The sequence below is a fragment of the Cryptomeria japonica genome, chromosome 5 (genome assembly GCF_030272615.1).
Source record: "Cryptomeria japonica chromosome 5, Sugi_1.0, whole genome shotgun sequence".
Lineage (NCBI taxonomy): Eukaryota > Viridiplantae > Streptophyta > Pinopsida > Cupressales > Cupressaceae > Cryptomeria > Cryptomeria japonica.
The window spans coordinates 208,473,089-208,494,465 of NC_081409.1; the positions used below are offsets into that span (position 1 = coordinate 208,473,089).

General features: G+C 36.7%; 1 protein-coding gene across 2 annotated transcripts in view; it reads right to left on the bottom strand.

The window, feature by feature from the left end:
- Positions 1-495: 495 nt before the first annotated feature.
- The window catches only part of LOC131055473 (phosphopantothenate--cysteine ligase 2), a 91,968-nt gene continuing 71,086 nt past the window's right edge, over positions 496-21,377 (bottom strand). For both annotated transcript variants that reach the window (XM_057989956.2, XM_059221350.1), the window contains 3 exons: positions 1,567-1,668; positions 1,281-1,400; positions 496-1,104 (listed from right to left, as the gene is read on the bottom strand). In XM_057989956.2, coding sequence (XP_057845939.2) covers positions 856-1,104; positions 1,281-1,400; positions 1,567-1,668 — 471 coding nt within the window. In that variant the 3' untranslated portion in view covers positions 496-855. The remainder of the gene's footprint in view (positions 1,105-1,280; positions 1,401-1,566; positions 1,669-21,377) is intronic.

The window sequence follows — 21,377 nt, forward strand, 5'->3', positions numbered from 1 at the left end:
CTGAGTGTTGTGCTACTATTTCCTTAAAAATGTCGGTATGGATATAAGTCAAGGGATTTATACATTATCAAAATTATTTAAGCAAGTCCAAGTTTAGCTCATTCCATAAAGGGAAACTTGTATAAGATTTTTCTTTAACAAGATTGACCCAAGTGAAAAATGGTGCCAAAAATATTGATATTTCATACATTATCATCCAAAAATAAGTCCACATTTTCACATAAGTCGCTAGAGGCAGAGTAGCTGGAAACTCCTTTGTCCCTCCTTGGGCACGCGTATCCCCGTATCCGTTCCTATTTCTGAAACGGATATGTATCCAATACAACCCGGATACACATTGAATACGGTACCCACGCGTGCCCCAAAAACCTTGATTTCCAACCATTCTAGATGCTACGTGATTTGATTTTAAAAATAATTGACATAAATCTTCCTAAATTTAATTTTAAAAAACTTCATTCATGCATTTTTGGTATAAACAAAACCTACACCAAATGAGAAAGACAAATGAAATGTTTTTCTATTTCAGTGACCCATTTTTTGGGTTATCTTCCAATGCAACTCTACTTTTTTGCATATTGTAAAATGTTAAATCAACTTATCATTATTTAGGTAGCAATTATATGTCTATATTGCTTTTGAAGTAATGAAAATCTCCTCGAATAACTTAAAAAATTGTGTTAGATATATGTGTATGTGTTTTTTATGAATGACGTATCCAACTGTATCCATATTGGGGGTCTTCAAAAATGTCCATATCCGTATCCGATACCGTATCCGTGTCCATGCAACTTTGGCTAGAAGCATAACTCTAATTAAAACACAAAAGAATATTTTTGCCTGTTGAATTGGATCTCAAGAGCTGCTTGTGCAAACTGCTTCTCTCTGAATATATGCAACATGTTCTTTCACCAAAAAATCGATAAGTGGTTTCTCAACGTCCGTACCTGGACCTTCTTTCTCAACAACTGTCTCACCTTGTTCTGTCACGATTATCACCTTTTCTTTTCGGGTCAAAAGTTCATTTGCAACTACAACATGCACCCCATATTTCTTCTGTGCTGACTTTGCTTTCTTCAACAAAATCTCAATGTCTGTCTCAAGCTGTTGTCAAAACCACAATTACTTATTACAATGCTTTCCATATTAGATGAAATATTATGTTACTTCATTTTTGTAAACCTTGACAAAAATGACTTATCACAATTACTTTTCATTAGCTTTTCCACAAACAGTTCTATTGCTTTATTGTTTACATTTTGTAAGAAAGGAGAAGAAACCTTAAAAGATACAGAAAATGTTGTTGGAGCCCAGAATTTCCTCAAAAGTGTGAGCATTTTTGGTACTGTTTCAAGCTGCATGGCTAACTTTCCAGATTCTGACTGAATTTTATGCTCCATCTATCAAAAAACAAAATAAATACCATGTAATAGCATTATCAGTCACATACCTGAGGAATTAAAAAAATGGGTACCTTTACCCAAATTTACTATATGATTTCTTAAGCAGAAAAATATTTCCTTTTCGGCTACTGTTGCAACCCTCTTGGCATAGAAGTATTCATACCATAGAATCCCACGGTACATAAAAATCTGAGACAGCTGCTGCAAGATAGAACATTCCATATGCTTCCAAAGGGTTGAGTGCCAAAGCAATAATTTGTAGCATCTGCAACACACTAATGCCATAATTAATTAAAACAAGTTACCATGGTTCATGCCTTGAAAAAATTAGAAATGCAATAATTAATAATGTCTCAATATCTTACCACGTTGATTGGCAATGTATTAGAAAATCATAAAGGAGTAAATGTAGGAGTCTTTTAATTAAGCAAAATGTAATAAAATTCTAAATGAAAAATTACAGGTAACTTCTCTAAATCAATACTTAATATTTTCTTATTAGAATTTTATTACAAGTTCAAAGATCCCCCCCAAAATATATACTTTCTCACTATGCATTTCAAACAATTTTTTATTCTTAGATTTCTCCTATTATTTTTAAAATATGGCTCAATATACTGTATATAATTTGCTAATCAGCATATAACGCAAACATTTCTTCTCAGAAATGACGTTAATTTAGGATTTATGTCAAGCTCAACATACTTTCTTATTATGGAATATGCAACAATAATAATCATTTGTTTCATTGTAAATTCATTTCAACCATGTGGCATTTGCCTTACAAATATTTCACAGGTTATCATCCTCTTCTACCCATATTTCTTCCTGTTTCAGTTTAATAACATAAAGATAATGTGTATGAAGGATTACACACATCTCAGCTGCACAAAATTTCTTGAACAATAAAGGATCATAACAGTTAATTCATCTGAGGTCCATGGATACAATACAAAGTACAGAGATGACATTAAGAGAAGTGGATTTAATAGATTATATATTAGAGTTGAGATCATTTATAAGATGTAATGTTGTTAAAATAGACGTAAATAATCAATGTAAATTATAACATGTAATAATTTGGTAAGAATTTTGAAGTCAAGAGTTAACACAATGAATTGAATAACACAACCACATAATTCAATCAAAATATCACCAGATTCATATATTATATTCTCAATATCTTTTACCATCAAGAGTTTTCAATACTTATCTGAATTTTGAGCACTTGGAGTGGTCATTCTCACTCTAAGAAGATTTCAGTGGTCTTGGCTCTCAGCTATGGCACATCTAGGAGGAACCAGTTCTTATTCAGAACCAACACAAATGCTTTCCAAGCATCAATACAGCATGCTCCAAAGTAATTACTCAACATGCATACAACATGCTCCGGAATAATTACTCAACGTGCATAACGGCCCTAGCCAGGACAATCCCGAGTATATGTTGTACCCCAAGTTGGACACACATTGTGTGCCCCCTTCTCCAAGCCCATAGCCCAGCAAGCCTCTTCTTCTTCTTCTTCTTCTTCTTCTTCTTCCTTGAGTGGTTTCCATGCCCCTTCCAAGTCTCACATGAATGCTTTATATAACTGTTTAAGAGGTGATTTTGAACATCCTTTCGAAAAGATTTCCTTCTAATTATTATTTAAATAAATAATTATTCCTCCACTTTTATATAAGTTTTTATAAATATTCTTTATTAATCTCTCTTTTAACCAAAGGATCATGATATCCTTTATTTTTTCTCCCTTTTATTTATCTAGTGTTATTTCATAAATTTATCTTCTCTTGAGGAAAAAATCACATAACAAGTTTAGTGTTGGCCAAGAGCTTGCAACTTTGATTGCTTCCTATGGAATCCTGCCCAAGGCTTGGGATGCAATATGTAGTGTTTCCAAAAATAAAGAAGATAGTTTTCTTCTGATAGAAGATGAAGGTGTAGAACATGTGCTAGTTTCTAGATTTGTTATTATAAGTTTCAGCGTTGGCAAACTCCTTGGGAGGCAATATGTAATGTTTCCAGAAATAAAGAAGATAGTTTTCTTCTGATAGAAGATGGTGGTGTACTACATGTGCTAATTTCTAGATTTGTCGTTATAAGTCTCAGTGTTGGCCGTGACCTTGCAACTTTGATTGCTTCTTGTGGAGTCCTACCCAAGGCTGAGGCAATATGTAAAGTTTCCAAAAGTAAAGAAGAATTTCCAATATGTGGCTTTCCCTTTGTTTCATAAAGAAGAATTTACTGTCACTGATAGCATATGTGGAGAGTACAATATCCCGAATGAGAAAATCTACTTTGGCGGTCTCAAGGGTATTGATGCTAAATCAGACCTCGTTGACAAGGGAGCTATTAACAGACTCCTGCATATTCTAAAAAGTTAAGATTTCAAACCTAAGGTGAATAGACCCCTTTTTCCATATTATAAAGCTGCTTTATGGTGAAGGATACCCGTTTTTCCATTTCAACACATTGCTCTAATTTGCAAACAATTCAATAACTACACACTTGCAGTTTTAAATCTAATTCAATTTTCTTTGTTGATTTTATTGTTAAAGTGATACATAATTGATCAGACTGACACTCTTTCCTTTTTGGGCTGAGTTTGCCTATATATATTAATATTATCATAACTGCTTCACACATAATATCATACAACTCATCTAAAAGTGCAGCATTAGCCCAAAACTTATTGATCTTGGCCTTACTAAAACTTAAAGCCATCAGTTCCTTGCATCGAAGGTATCTGTCACTTAGGAACTGAAGCTCCCAACTATAAGAGTTGATGTGCTTAAATGCCATCCTCTAAAATAGGAAGCTAGAAATTTGTGATATATGTCAACTAGCTTTGAAATCTGTTGTTTTAAACTTTTAACATTTATTATGTTAGAACTTAGTCTTATACATTCATGTACGCTTGTTGATTCTCCATCTTTTTATGCAGAAAAATTATGCAGTCACAAATTTTTCAATTTTTTTTTTATCGGTAAAGGCAGAGCCAGATTTAAACTTATTTGTATTAATAAGTTTAAATACATATGTTTGTCACAAAATTCTCAGACATTCAAAAATCCCTGCTCTTTGAGAGCAAAGAGAATTCACCAAAACCTGAAAAGTTTTAAACTTATGTTTTAGCTGTTTTTCTAAACCATTAGAGGGTTTCATAGTCTAGGAAAGCAAACAGACTATTAACGATAGAGGCAGATTTCCACCTGCCTAGAACAGAGTTTTTGAGCTTAAAATTAAACCTTAGAGAAATATACATATATAATTAGTATCCAATAATCAAAATGAGGAATCCACAGAAAGCCTAGCTTGAAGAGGGAGTGTCGGGTTGTTGCAACTGCTTCCTAGGATGACCTCGGCCTCTGCCTCTGCTTGCAATTTCCTGTAGAGCTTAAGCTGACGGGTGCTCCTTCCTTTCTCATCCACGTCCTCTGCATGGAGGGCGACCTCTACCACGGCCAATTCCAGTCCCACGGTGACCCCTGGAAGCACGACCCCTGCTAGCCTGATCCAAATGTGGGTTTTCCTCTTCTGGTTTCGGAGGCAGGATACCATTGAGTCTTGCAAACTGAATAAGGTCCTCCTCCCTTCCAAGGTCTTCTGAATCCTCTCCCAGAAACCGCCATTTGAGATAGCCAAGGCCAACACCCGCAAACACTCTATGCCTATCCAGGTCCTTCCCTTTCAAATCAAGCAGGAAGGGATAATACTTGATCAATTCTCCATGAGCGTTAAAGAGGATTCTATCTCCTGGCCGAGGGACCCCAGAATCATGAATTGCTTTGTTTAGAATTTCCTGGAGCTCTTGGGTAACTTCCTCCGGGAAGAGCTTCTTGGTGAGAGACCAGACTGCCTGCTTGGCGAGTTTTAGGTCAAGTAGGGAGGCAACAAACCTTGAAGAAATGCTGGTGTTATCCCGAGGATATTCATCTCTGTTGAAACTTATTAATACAAATTTTTCAATTTTACAAGGCCTTTAGCACACAAATTTTCTTTTATCCAACCAAGATAAAATACTTGTTGGTCAAAGGAAGGAAAAATAATTGGTCTTTCTAAGTACAATTGTCATTGAAGTGAGTCAAATGTTATTGTGATTGAGCAATGGTCAAGTGATTGAGACGGCCATCATAATGCGAAACATCCAGGGTGGAACCTTGGTGAGAACAGCTCATAATATTAGTATGTTCAGCTAGTTTCACATTTTTGTAACCCAATATTTGTTATTTCAATATTTCCATGTTGGGGTCCAGGCACTTGGTGAATGACCTTGTGAGAAGATCATTCATTTTGTTGAGCTATTAATGATTGAATATTATTATCACTTATGTTGCATAAGACGAGAAATTTAATTGAACACCTGTTTTGTTACCTAGGAATTAACAAGAAAATCTATAAAACATATACTGTTATACACCTTTATTGTAAACAGTAACCACATCTAACCAAATATACCATGTCATATAGAATGACAAGGCCTCACATTCACTGATGCTTGCATAACAACGGCATGCATACATAAAGGATAGTGCATATGTGCCATTTATAATACACATAGCTGAAAGAGCCTTAAAGATGGACCTTTCTTTTATTGGTTTACGAGAGGTTGGTTTTTTTCATGTGTAGTTGTGTGTACATACAAAGAGTAAATTTTACCTAAGGCTATCTCCAAACAGCCTAACAATAATTTACAACCACTAGAGTTGAGACTATCAATTGAATTGGACACTTAACAAACTATGCTAACAAAGGACAATCAAGACTCAGAAATCAACAATTCAAAAATGGACCATCTTTAATTGGTTTAAGAGAGGTTGGTTATTTTTTTGTGTGGTTATGTGCAGACACAAGGTGCAAATTAAAGTTACCTAAGACTATCTCCAATTAGGCTAACAATAATTTACAATAACTAGGACTGAGATTATCAATTGGACTTAACACTAGACAAACTATGCTAACTACGAACAAACGAGACTCAAAAATCAACAATCAGAAAATTGACTAATTGTTAGAAACAAAGATCAGTGAATCAATGGATTCAAATGCAACTGTGAGATGAAATGGTCAAGATGAAAAGTGCTTAGAATTTTCCGTTGATGCTACCTGTGAAATTTGGGAGCTGATGGACCTATAGAATAAGGCCACCCTATGCCAAACAGCCTACCAAATAGAATTGACCAATCCTAACAATCACCATGGCAGAATTGTGTAAGTTAGGAAGCTTGACCAGGGAGTAAGTAGACACTTAAAATCAAGGGAACCCAGGGACACATCCCCGACCTTTTTAGATGTGTCCCCATTTCCAAGATGTTTTAAGGATGGGGGGACACCTAGTGGACATCCCCTAGCCATCCCCAAAAATTGGAAAATCATAGGAAACGTCCCCATAGGAAATCATAGGGGGACATGGCAGGAGACTGGAAGGGATGGTTGACCATCCTCAAGATATCCCCCAAAGTCAAACGTCCTGGGGACAGCCAACCGTCCCCTTCAAAAAGTGACATTAAAGGATGAGGAAATGAATTTTGTTTTGATGTTGCCATACTCATTTATACTTTGGAGATGGTGACATGCCTATAGATGGCAGAATTATGGCTAATTTTTTTATTTTGAGAAACCATGAAGTGCAGTTCCCCGTTTTCTAATAATGTGGTAAAACATGTCAAGGGAGCTATTGTTGAAAAGTTATGAAAATGGTCTAAATTCATTTACTGAATTTTCACTCACCCTCTTGGACATGTCCATGCTAGTATTTGTACTCATCTTTTTGTGTGCAGTGTGCTTTCAGCTCCCCAAGGAGACCTTTCAGTTTCTTGTAACTGTCTCTTTATATTCTGAGAGTTTTATAAGATTAAAAATACAGTAAAAAATAATTCTCGTGGATATTATTTAACTCAAAAACGAGTTAAAAATATTATGACCTTGACCTTAAACTTTGTAATAAAAAGATAGATCCCAGATTAAAAATGATGAGCAAATGATTGCATAATGCAGCTGTAGATACTCACTTCTTTTCATTCCATTCTCGCCAAGGTGCCACAACATTCAGCTTAAAGCAAACCTAACATGGTTGTTTCCTAATCATGTGCATTCATGTGCAACTGCATCTGCCACAACTTCTCTAGCAACGTCCTTTGCGATCGCAAGTTGGGCAATGATGTTCCTAGTAAATACTTTCTTTCATAGATTGCACCAGCTCTCAAACATGGAAAGACATAATCTCTTACAAATTCTTCTTTCAGATCCTGAATGGTAAATTGGCTTGCACCACTAGCCGTAGCCCTTTCTTCTAAGTCTTCAGTTTCACCAAGACCCTGCCCAATATCTGCAATCAGCCATAGTTTTCCCTCAACCAAGGGACAATTACTAATGAGTCAAGTCCACCACTATAGGCCAAAACCACTTTATTTAATTTCACAGATTCCTCTATTTCTTCCTTTGGTGTTTTTGTCCTTCCTTCAATAACTAATGCCACTTTAGCCATTGAAATTTGGGAGACTTTGCTTGAACATTTTGTATTTTGAGTGATACTTTCTCCTGCCAATTTGCTTGATAAAATCTTTCCACCGACTTCAAGTATTATCAATCATTAAAGCCACCAAGAGCATACAAAGCTCCACCCAAAATTGTTCTTGCTAAAGCAAATCGTTTTTGAAGCATGGTTCCATAGGGTATCCAACTGCCAAGAAAGGGGTCAAACATCTCCACATTAGAAATATATTCTACCCCATTTCCACCACCCAATACAAATAATTTTCTATCTAGCCTCTACACAGCTTCATTGATAGGCATGTAGTCCATGAATTACTCTCTTGATCATACTGTTCGACACTATTATACCACAAACTTCCATTGCCACCACCAAATACATAAATGCATTTGTCCAGAATAGTTGCCGCGACATATGAGTGAACACTAGGCATTGGTGCAAGAGATTTGATTGTGTCTATTTGTGGTGAACATGCATCAAGTGTATTCAACCACAAATCTTGGTCTCCATTATATCCCCCTAGGAGAAAGATTGAAATCACTATTTTTTTTGGCTCTTCATGACTATATATGTATGCTAATTCATCCAAGGACATGCTTAAGAAGCAGTTCCACCTTAAGTTTCATTTGCAAGGACATAGGGAGCAGGAGTTGGAGTTCATTCCGCAGAGTCATAGCTTATTGCAGGGCCCGTTCGAGAGTAACTTGTTGATCCAGTTAAATAACCACCATTTGGAGTTACTTCCCTTCCAATAACTATTCAAGTCACTTAACTTTTTCCTCTAGAGTTTGAAATTTTGTATCCATTCTTATCTATTTTTGCTCCAAAACTTGAAACTCTACTGCATGTTGGGCATGCCGGGAGTCATCATGAGTGTTCTTCCCACAGCTTCTTAACTCAGTTATTTCTTGTTGCACCTAAACTAAAGATGAGTCTTGGCACTCTATATAATTTTGCAAATTATCAGCCATATGCTCTTGAGCTCCTTGTACTCATTATCCTCCATTCCTCCTAGCTAAAGACACTTCTAAATTATCGAGATGTTTTCTTTGCTTAAATTCTGATACTCTTTTATGAAATCAGGAATTGATAGATTAGCAAAAAACTTGCGCAAATAAGGACTCTCTCCAATGTTTTTAGTGCAGCCAAAACTATCAATCTATTTGCAAGGTATTGCGTAGGATCCATATCTTCCTCTACTTGGTCCAAGACTCGATGCTTCTATGCATTCACACTCTGTGTAGATGCAACCTTCTCCATCGTTTTATTGGCTCCTTGAGGGTCCTCACAACTGTATTGGGCCCTGATTGCATTTGCTTGAAAGTTCTTGAAGCCTTTGTGACAAATCCATTTTGTGTGCACGTTGTTTATCATAGCGGCCAAAAAATCAGATTTCTTTAAGGAGTTTTATGGTGTTTGGCAAGTATTCACATTAATCTTCAAAATTTGCTTTGATGGCTCGCTTTATTTGGTTCTAGCATTTTTCATTTGATGCAATTTCTAACAGAATGCCTTGTTTATACCTTTACATTTGGTTGCATGTCTTTATATTCTATGGTGCGCTGCATATTCATGTTTTGTCTAGAAGATTAAATGTTCGATAGATGGATAATTATGCAATGCCCATCAGTCTTCGACAAGGTTTTAAAAACCTTGTTGAGGGCCGATGTAGGTTTTCAAACCTCAACACCCAATGTTGATACTAATCGAAAACAATTCATTTGCAAATGACGAGCTTTGCATTGGAGATGAATTTTATCTCTTTGCGCAAATCACACAATGCTTTTATAAAGAAAACTTAAGGATATTTGTTGGGGCTCTTCCTTTGTTTTAGCTTATGGCTCAACTCTATTGGCACCCAACAAGGTTGTCACAACCTTGCCAAGATCCGACGGATTTTTCAAACTTTGTAAATATTTCAAAATTCTTTCAGCTTTTTGGATGCAACATAATTTTAAAAGAATTGATAACTTTCTAAGTTTAAATCTTGAAATTGGTAAATCATGAGCCCAATCAAAAAATGTAAAATCTCATAACTTTTGACTACGGACTCATCTTTGCATAAAATTTTGACCACATGATGTATCGCAATCCCAAAGCATAACCTAGCATTTGTTTGTCCTAGACATTCAAAATCCAAATTTTGGCATTTTTGTAACCTGCCCCATGAAAAATCAAAACTTCAAAATATCCCAATTGGCAAGGAATTTTGATCTGAGAATTGATCACACAGCTTGAAATATCACCAAAAACAACTTTGCAAAAATATTTCCTTTTATCTCTTATCAATTGTCAAATTTAATTATTTTTGTGAACCAGAGGTAAACCTGTTAATGTAGTAGCTATGGTCGTATCCTTTAGGTCGACATAGCAAATGGTAAATGTGTGAATGGCCTATCAGCCTTACACATTTAAAAAGTTCGATATGATTCTAATACTTGTCGATTTCATAATGTCTATGTGTATTTATCTAACCTGCCACCTTTGAACATGACGTGTTCATTATGACATAACTAATCCTTAACAAATAGACGGGTTGATTAGAATATAAATCGCTCCATATGAAGAGGTGTGTTGGTCAATATAAAAGACGACTTGATGAAGGAGACGTGTTGGTTGGTGACCCCTATGCATAGGTATAAAGTTCGATCTTATCTTCCCTCATTATCAATCGAATCAACACAATCATCATCTCCAACAGTGCGTATCATCTACAGCAAGCAGATCATGTCTTCTTCATTGCAGTTCGAGGTTGTTCTGAGGTAAATCGTATACATTCCATACTTCATATTGATCACGACTTGTGTAATAATCTCCATCTGCAGATTGACCCCATATTACAGCAGTGTATCCTCATCTTCAAGGCAAATCGTCTAATATAGAAGGTGGATTTATCAGCATAGACTGATAAAAAGTAGTTCGGATTTATTACTTCTATCTAGGGTGAATTTGCATCATCCCTTAGCTTCAAGTGTGAAGCAATTTCTTGTAAAGACTCTTGTTTTATCAAAAGAATTAATATCTCTTTGTTGCTAGGTTTTTCACCTTCAAGAGGAAGGTTTTCCCAGGGTAATCTTTGTGCAATTGTGTGAATTGTTGTTTATCTAATCTGATCACCAAAATTTAACATGGTATCAGAGCCACAATGAAATAAGATTGTGATCAGATTTCCTACAACTGCAAAGTTTTCTCCTATCTCTCGCCTTCAACAAGAAACTCCAAGCCTCGAAAATGGTGAATGATCTTAAAGTCGAGGATAGGCTTGAGGGTGCGTCAAACTTCACCTCATGGAAGTTCAGAGTCCTCATTGCAATTGAAGAAAATGATCTCCTCCAAGTTGTGGAGGAAAAGGATTTAACTGAACCTGAAGATCATGAGGAGAAGCTTCGATTCAAGAAGAATGCCATCAAAGCAAAGAAGATATTAATCGACTCCGTGAGGGATCACTTAGTGCCTCTCATCTCTAAGATGACAACTGCGAGAGATATGTTCAAGACCTTGGAAGGTTTATATGAGATTAACCACACAAGTAAGCTCTTGCGTTGAGGCAACAACTTCATCAAGTAAAGATGGCAAAAAGAGAATCAATTATCTTTCTTCATGAAGATATCAGAATTGAGAGATCAACTGAATGCAATTGGAGACCAAGTGATTGATAAAGACCTTGTCATGTTGGCTTTGAATGGCCTTCCTCACTCATGGGAGCCATTTATCCAAAGCATAAGTGGAAGATCCAAATTACCTAAGTTTGATCGACTCCATGCGGATTGCATTCAAGAAGAATCAAGATTGGCGGCTAGAGGAATTGTCAAAGGTTCTCAAAATGAAGACACTCTTGTTCTTGCCACCCAATCCACCAAGAAATGAAAGAATTGGAAGAAGGGAAATTTCAAAAGAAATAGAGACCAGAGATCAGATTCCGCACCTGATTCAAAGAAGAAGAAGAAAGATTTATCTCACATCCAATGCTTTAGATGTGACAAGTTTGGTCACTATGCAAGGGATTGTTTGACAAGACCTAAGCAAAAAGGGGCAAACATAAATGAAGTCTCTACTCAGAAGGAAACTGAAGATAACTCCAATGGATTCCTTTTCATATCAGCATTATCAAGCAATGTTCCTACGGATAGTGATACCTGGCTGATTGATAGTGGAGCCTCTAGACACATCACCGACTATCATGAACACTTTTCAGATTTGGTGGAGGAGTCCAATATCCAAGTGATCATTGCAAATGATGCACGCTATTCAGTAAGAGGGTATGGTGCTACATCTCTCAACCTAGAATCTAGAGTATCACTTCACCTAAGTGATGTTTTGTTCGTGCAGGGAATCAAGAGAAACCTTGTGTCTATTTCAACCTTGGAGGATAAAGGCTATCAAATTGCATTTTTTGAAGGAAGAGTTCTAGCATGACCAAAGAACTCCAACATCAAGACTACTCGTGTGATCGGGAATCGACATGAGAGTTTGAATAAGCTTTCCACTCTTCCAATCCAAGCTCTTCTTCATGATTCTTCCAGTTCCAATGAACTTTGGCATAGAAGACTTGGGCATCTTCATTTCAAGGCTCTTCCATCACTGGAGAAGATGGTGAAAGGTATTCCTAAACTTAATCATGTACATGATGGTACTTGTTGTGAATGTTTTCAATTTTCTATTCAATGAGCAAGATATATAATGTTATTGTATATTTCATGTAATAGTTAATTCACTATATAATAAGTCTGATTATTATATGGTATGTAGCAGATGGAGAAAGAGCATTTATTAATTTCGATGTTTTTCCCACATTTCACCGATCGATATATATATATGCAAATAAAGGAGATCAAGCAATACCTTGACCGGTCATGTCTATTAGACATGACCGATCAAGATATTACTTGATCGGGTCTCTTCAAACCATAATCGTGTTAACCGATACCAATCGGTGTGTATGCAATTAACAATAAACCCGATACCAATCGGTGTGTATGCAATTTAACAATAAACCCGATACCAATCGGTATTCTGTGCATTACGATTTGTGACCGATGTTAATCGATATTTAGGCATTGGTTAAGAACCCGATTGTTAATCGGGATTTATATGCAAGGTTATATATATATATGAATCGAGGAATACGATCACAGCAAGATCGTATATATGTGAATATCTACATAAGTTTTGAGTTATCATGCATACAATTATTGGTATAAGATAAAACTGAAAATAACATATCGAAGAGTAATTATAATAATCATCAGACAAAGGAATGATAACTGAAGTCTTATCATAGTCTATTGATGAGATAGATGATTGAATGAGAGACTTCATTTATCTCTCATTCAATCATTTATCTTACCAAGGCTATCATGTTCAACACTTGTAAAGGTTGTGCTATGGGTAAAACTATTAAGAGTCTTTTTTATGGTAGTGAAAGTAGGTCTAAAGAAATTCTAGATCTTATACATTCAGATTTATGTGGTGCAATGTCAATTCCATCCCTAAATGGATTTTTGTATCATGTAACTTTCATAGATGACTACTCTAGGAAGACTTGGATTTATTTCTTAAGGTCTAGAGAGTCTGATGAAGTTCTAGGTAGATTTAAAGGTTTAAGGCTCAAGTAGAAAACTTATCTAGGAAAAGAATTAAAGTTTTAAGGTCTGATAATGGAGGTGAGTACACCTCGGGTAGCTTCTGTGATTTCTGTATTGAGGCAGGGATCAAAAAGGAGTTTTGCGTCCCTTACAACCCTCAACAAAATGGGGTTGCAAAAAGAAAGAACAGATCCATTGTTGAAGCTGCAAAAGCTATGATTCATGATCAAGACCTTCAGACTTTTCTAAGGGGCAGAAGCTTCTAGAACAGCAATGTATGTTCAAAACAGATGTCCTCACCGGATATTGCAGAATATGACTCCTGAAGAAGCCTTTTCAGGGATTAAGCCTGATATCAGTCACCTGAGAATCTTTGGTTGTCCTATGTTTGTTCATATTCCGAAGGACAAGAGGACCAAATTGGAACCTTCTGGCAAGAGAGGAATATTTGTGGGCTACAGTGAACCTCCAAAGCCTACCAAATCTACATTCTTGGTCAGAAGCAAATAGAAGCAAGCAAGGATGTCACATTTGAGGAAGATGTTGCATTCACAAAATCAAAGGATTCATGCATGGAGATAGATGATGAAAATCATGATACTCCTCAAGACATGGATGTTGATCATGCTCTTGAGATTCAGAGGGAGTCTACAGAACCTGAAGTGAATGATGATCCAGTTGAACCTTTGGATCCTACTGATGGGCCTAGAGATATTGTTGTGACTCGAAAGAGACCTCTTTGGGCAAGAAACACTATGCAGGAGGCAAAACATTTTGCAGCTCCTAGAGGCACATTCAGAGAAGTAAAAGACCACAAAGATTCTTTAGCTATGTTTCATTGATGTGTAATCTTATTGAGACTGAACCTTCCAGTGTTGAGGAAGCCTCACAACAACAAGTATGGAAAGATGCAATGGATGAAGAGTATCAATCCATTATCAAGAACGATGTGTGGGATGTCGTCCCTAGACCTAAGGGGAAATCCGTTGTATCTTCCAAGTGGCTATACAAGATTAAGCATGCAATTGATGGAAGCATTGAAAAGTACAAGGCTAGATTTGTGGCTCATGGTTTCTCTCAGAAAGAGGGAATAGACTATGAAGGAACATTTGCTCCTATTGCTCGCTATACTTCCATCAAGACCATCATTGCCATTGCAACAGCTAAGGGATGGAAGTTACATCAAATGGATGTAAAGACAACTTTTCTCAATGGTGTGATTGAGGAAGAGGTCTACATCGAGCAACCTGAGGGGTTCCTGATTCATGGGAAAGAGTCTCATGTATGTAAATTGAAGAAAGCCTTATGTTGTCTTAAGCAGGCACCTCGTGCTTGGTAAGAAAGAATTGACAGATACTTAGAGGGCTTGGGTTTCTGCAAGAATGATGCTGATCCTAATCTTTACTTCAAGGTATTCAATGGTGAAATGTTGATCTTGGTACTTTGTGTTGATGACCTATTTGTTACCGGGGAAGATCATCTCATCCATAGATGCAAGGAGTTGACTTCAAAATTAGAGATGAAGAACTTAGGACTCATGCACTTCTTTCTAGGTTTGGAAGTATGGCAGAGGCCCAATGAGATTCTCCTAAGTCAAAGAAAATTCACCATTGATATCTTGAAGAGATTTGGAATGTTAGATTGCAAATCTATGTCCACGCCGATTGAAACTAACTTGAAGAAATTGAGGGAAGTTGCAGCTAGTTCAAATCTTGTGGATCCTACTATGTACAGGCAATTGATTGGATCCTTGATGTATCTAGTTAACACTAGACCAAATATTTGCTATGCAGTGAGTGCACTTAGTCAATTCATGTGTGAATTGAGACAGATACATTTAGTTGCAGCCAAGTATATCTTGAGATACTTGCATGGCACAGTTGTATGGCTTGAAATATTCTTCTCATGTGGACCTGATTCTTGAAGGCTATTTTGATTCTGATTGGGCAGGGAGTGTTACTGATCAGAAGAGAACCTCTGGTTGTTGCTTCAGTTTGGGATCTGCTATGATTTCCTAGTGTAGTAGGAAGCAGTCTTCAGTGGCACTGAGCACCGCAGAGGCAGAATACATTGCAGCATGTGTGGCAACTCGCAAAGCAATGTGGCTTCGGAAGCTCCTTGCAGGATTGTCTGAACAATCATTGGAGCCTACTACCATTCATTGTGATAACCAAAGCTGTGTGAAGCTTTCGGTCAATCCAGTGTTCCATGACAAAACAAAGCATGTTGAGATTCAGTACCACTACATCAGAGATATGGAAAAGAGGAATGTTGCTCAATTGAGATACATTTGTATTGAGGAGCAAACGATTGATATTCTCACGAAGCCTCTTGCCAAAGTGAAGTTTGTGCATTTTCGAGACAAGCTTGGAGTTGTGGAGAATGAAGCCCTTGCTGAGAGGGAGTGTCAACATCAATGACTACTTGAGATGTATTATAATGCATTCTTCTTTGTGAGAGAAGTTTGAGGTGCAAGCCCTTGTTAATGCATTCTTCTCTGTGAGAGAAAAGTTTGACGTGTAAGCCCTTGTTCCACCCACTGCGAGTAGGTATGGTGGATCCACCCTCTGGGAGTAGCCATGGTGGATGTCATGGGAGAAATTCCATGACTTAGCACTTGTGTTTATTCACCCTCTGGGAATAGCTATGGTGAACATCATGCTAAGATGACGACATCACATTTCAATGATGAGCACTTGTGTTTATTTGATTTCTATTCACGGGAGTAGCCATGATGGACCCACCCTCTGGGAGTAGCCATGGTGGTTGTGTTCATTTGTACTTCCATTCATGATTGTAGCCATGATGTCATCCACCCTCTAGGAGTAGCCATGGTGGATGTCACTATGTGACTCTGATATCGAGAAGGATTCCTCCCTAGCTAAGAGGGAGTGTTAATGTAGTAGCTATGGTCGAATTCTTTAGGACAACATAGCAGATGGTAAATGTGTGAATGGCCTATTGGCCTTACACATTTACAAAGTTCGATATGATTCTAATACTTATCGATTTCATAATGTATATGTGTATTTATCTAACCCGCCACCTTTGAACATGACGTGTTCATTATGACATAACTAACCCTTAACAAATACACGTGTTGATTAGAATATAAATTGCTCCTTATGAAGAGGTGTGTTGATCAATATAAAAGCCGACTTGATGAAGGAGACGTGTTGGTTGGTGACACCTATGCATAGGTATAAAATTCGATCTTATCTTCCCTCATAATCAATCAAATCAACACAATCATCATCTCCAACAGTTCGTATCATCTACAGAAAACAGATCATGTCTTCTTCATTGCAGTTCGAGGTTGTTCTGAGGCAAATCGTATTCATTCCATACTTCATATTGATCATGACTAGTGTAATAATCTCCATCTGCAGATTGACCCCATATTACAGCAGTGTATCCTCATCTTCAAGGCAAATCATCTAACATAAAAGGTGGATTTATCAGCATAGACTGATATACAGTAGTTCGGATTTATTACTGCTATCTAGGGTGAATTTGTATCATCCCTTAGCTTCAAGTGTGAAACAATTTCTTGTAAAGACTCTCGTTTTATCAAAAGAGTAAATATCTCTTTGTTGCTGGGTTTTTTGCCTTCAAGAGGAAGGTTTTCCCAGGGTAATCTCTGTGCAATTGTGTGAATTGTTGTTTATCTAATCTGATCACCAAAATGTAACAAAACCATGTAGCTGTATTCAAGCTCCTGGTCAAATAAAATCTGATCAGCATACCAAGCTTAGTTTAGAACCATATGGTGTTTGAAATGCATGGAAAAGTTTAAAATTGGTCGAGGTTAAAAGATAGGCAACAACTGGCTCTAATTGGGGATGAGGACTGCACAAGATGAAGCAAGGAGTTCAAAATCTCAACTAAAGACAAGTGCATTACATCCATTGGGCTACAGAATCAAAAAGTTTAGCAAGGGCTAGATTACATGGCTTGACAGAGAGCATAGCAAAAGGAAAAACAAAAAACAAAAAACCAAGCACAACAAAATTTTCCTAATTATGTACACGGTAGGAAGACCCTACCTCAAAGGATGCCCAAAGACACTTAAGTGAATCCATTTACAGATTGAGAGAAGTAGGTTCCTTAGCGGAAAAGGAGTGCACACTCATGAAGCATCTGCAAACTCAAGAATAGTATGCAAACCCAAAGGGGACTCGCTGTGTAGAAAAAGCCTGTGTAGAACCTCATGACCTAAATAACACTTTTCATCATACACTTCTGTAATTGACTAATTTCCCATATATAGTCTTGCATGTCAACGGCCATACCTTCATATATTGCTTTGGACAGATTAGTACCTTGGATAAATTCCTCAGTGATTAGAGTAGGGGATGAATGTATCTGATACAAACCATGATCTGAACCAACCCTGACTGAAGAAAGTTGCTGATTACCATCATTATCCTTGATTTCAACAAATACAAATTCATTATCAACTGACCAATTCGCAGTGCATTTTGCAGCAACCAACTCACTTATCTTGTCATTTTTAATTAATAATAACTCTATATTTTCACTCTTACTGGGTTAAGAGTTATCATCCATAATTTTCAAAGAAGGTAAAACAATTCCTTATTTACATAGGGAATCATCATCTGAAGCTTCTAAACACCAACTAGGAACACGAGCGACATGGGAATGGTTATCTTCTATTTGCTTATAGCAGCCTATATCATCTGATTTAATGTTCAATTGATCTTCCTTCCTTTGCTCGTCACTTTCTCCCTCAGATTTGTTGTAATTTTCCATATTTTCAGACCCATCTTGTTCTGTGTCATTATGAGAAAAAGGTAAAATCAGATCATCTGATTTAAAATCATGCAGTTCAAAAAGAGGATTATCCCTAACCTGGAAAGCTTCACAAGAACTCATTGGCAGGTACATTGCATTAAATATACTCAACTCATCTGCATGCTCTTTATTTTCAATTTTTTCAGATTGCTGTTGTTGCTGCAATGCTCTTAACTGGTTCATCAACAACCTCAAAGGTGAATGCTTCTAACTCTGGGCATGACAAGAATACGTTATCATTTTCATCTTCTTTTTGGTTAATCGCATCATCCAAAAATTGTCCAACAATCTTACTCGCTAAAGTAGAACGTGTTAATAGATTTTCTGGTGGTATGTGAGAGTCATAATCCTCTTCATCACTTGATTGTCAAAATCATCCAAATTTTCCTCATAATTAATATTAAATATTTCAGGCACATGGGATCTTACTTCTAGGTCGCTTGCTTTATGATCTTGAAAATGTTCTTGAACAAAAACTGTAAGATTAGAACATTCAGCTGTGGAAGGTAAAAGATCCACCCTTTTTGATTGCTCTGTGTAGCCATTCATAGACTCTTCGTTTAAAATTTTTGTAATTTGATTTTGGTCACACCATCCAAATAATAACAAATCATCTTCTATTTTAATGGCTTCTTGCTTTGCAACTTCAAGGTCACATACCTTATTTCGCTTCAAATGGAATTGGATTTTTGGATGTAGTGCTACAACAAAAATGGACAGCAGGTGTGATTGACTGGGCTGATTGGCATGCGAAATTCGCCTCAATGATTGGTTGAACTGATCAAAAAAATCCTCATGCATTCATCTTCTCCTTTTTGAATTCTAAAAAAGTGACATAAAAGAGCACCCACATTGACTGTCGGTTTGAATCTTGCAAGAAACTTATCTCTCAATGTACCCCAATTGGTAACGCATCCATCTTCCAAATGTTGGAACCAAACTGCAACAGCTCTAATGAGGGATTCAACAAACAAACGAACAAATGCGCCTTCAGAAACTCCAAGAATCCCACAAGCAGTAGTGAAGGCTTGAATGTGACTGTTTGGATCTTGTGTGTTTTCTCCAACCAACTTGGGAACATATTTTCTCAATCTTGCAGGCAAGATTGTGTATTGAGGAAAAGTCAAAGGCCCAAAATGAGTTCCCCATGGCTGGGTTGCAATCGAGGGCATGATATAAAACTGGAATTCGTCTACCAAAAAGATTTTTGTGTAAGTTCCAAAATCCAAAGTAGCCAACCTCCATCCTCAAGGAGGTACCTTCAGATTTCAAAGTAAACAAACCACCAGCACTTCGTTCTCCAACAAAGTCGCCAAAAATCTATTAGTAAAAGATTTGTTTTTATGAAAATTAATTAAATTTGACTCTTTTGCACACCCAATAAAGACATCCCACCAACAATTGGAGAGATCGACATTGTATTGGTGATCTTCATTTGAGAGGGGCAGCTCCCTCGTATGATACAATTTTGATTTTGGGGGTATGCTTTTGACTAGAAAGCAGGAAAGGAAAATCTAACATCTTTCACATAACCATGAGACATATGCCATGGGAAATTAAGGATGAAGGGAACGAAGATGAACAACAAACATATCAGTCACCCCGTGCCCATGAATGATAATCAGGAGAATGAACAGCAAATGCTTTCAAATAAATGAGTGAATCAGAATTCATAGATTCCATAATAAACACATTCATAAAATAATATAACAAAGATAACACCAAAGAACGATTACAGAATCACACAGGATAATCTGCAAACAAAAAAAATACAAGTAAACACACAGATCCAAAATATCTCCTTCATTTTTCTGATGAAAAACAAGAGCTCACAGATTCATATGCCTTTGTACAAAAGGTTATGTTTGAAAGAAAATCCCCTATTGTCATCACCTTTCCAGAATTGAATTCCGTATTCTTTTTATCTCCCAACCTTTACAACAAATAAGGCCCCCAAGGAGGCCTCTCAATTTCTTGTAATTGTCTCTTTATGTTTTGGGAGTTTTATAAAATAAATTAAAAAATAATTCCTGTGGATATTATTTAACTCAAAAATGAGTTAAAAATATTATGACCTTAGACTTTGTAATACAAATATACATCCCAGATTAAAAATAATGAGCAAATGATTGCATAATGCAGCTATAGATACCTCTCTTCTTTTCATTCCACTCTCACCAAGGTGCCACAACATTCAGCTTTACTCAAACCTTACTTGGTTGTTTCCTTTTTCCGTGCATTCATGTGCAACTACATCTACCCCAACTTCTCTAGCAACATCCTTTACATGAATAGACATAATCTCTTACAATTTTTTCTTTTAGATCCTGAATGATAAGTTGGCTTGCATAACTAGCCATAGCCTTTTCTTCTAAGTCTTCAGTTTCACCAAGGCCCTAGCCAATATATGCAGTCAGACATAGTTTTCCCTCAACCAAGGGGCAATTATTGATGTGTCAAGTCCACCACCATAAGCCAAAACCACTTTATTTAAATTTTCACGGATTCCTCTATTTCTTCCTTTGGTGTTTTTGTCCTTCCTTCAGTAACTGATACCACTTTAGTCACTGGAATTTGGGAGACTTGGCTTGAACATTTTGCATTGAGAGTAATATCTTCTCCAGCCAATTTTCTTGATATGTTGAAATCAATGACCCTCACAAGGATCAAATCTTTCTACCGACTTCAACTATTGTCAGTCATCAAAGCCACCAAGAGCATACAAAGCTCCACCTAAAGTTGTTGCTGCTAAAGCAAATCGGTTTTGAAGCATGGTTCCATAGGGTATCCAACTGCCAAGAAGGGTATAAAACATGTCCACATTAGAAAAATATTCTACCCCATTTCTGTTAAAATAATATTAATATCTTCTATAATGGTCATCTTCTATTTTTAGCAGTCATCTTAGTTGTCGACTTATTTAGCTATTTAGCTTTTTAGTCGACTTATTTAGCTTTTTATTATTTAGCCTTTTAAGCTATATTTAGCTTTTTAATCTTTTTAGCTTATTTGATTTCACTTTAACAACTAGTTCTATTTATAGAACATCGTCTTGTAACCTCTATATATACGTGTGTATAT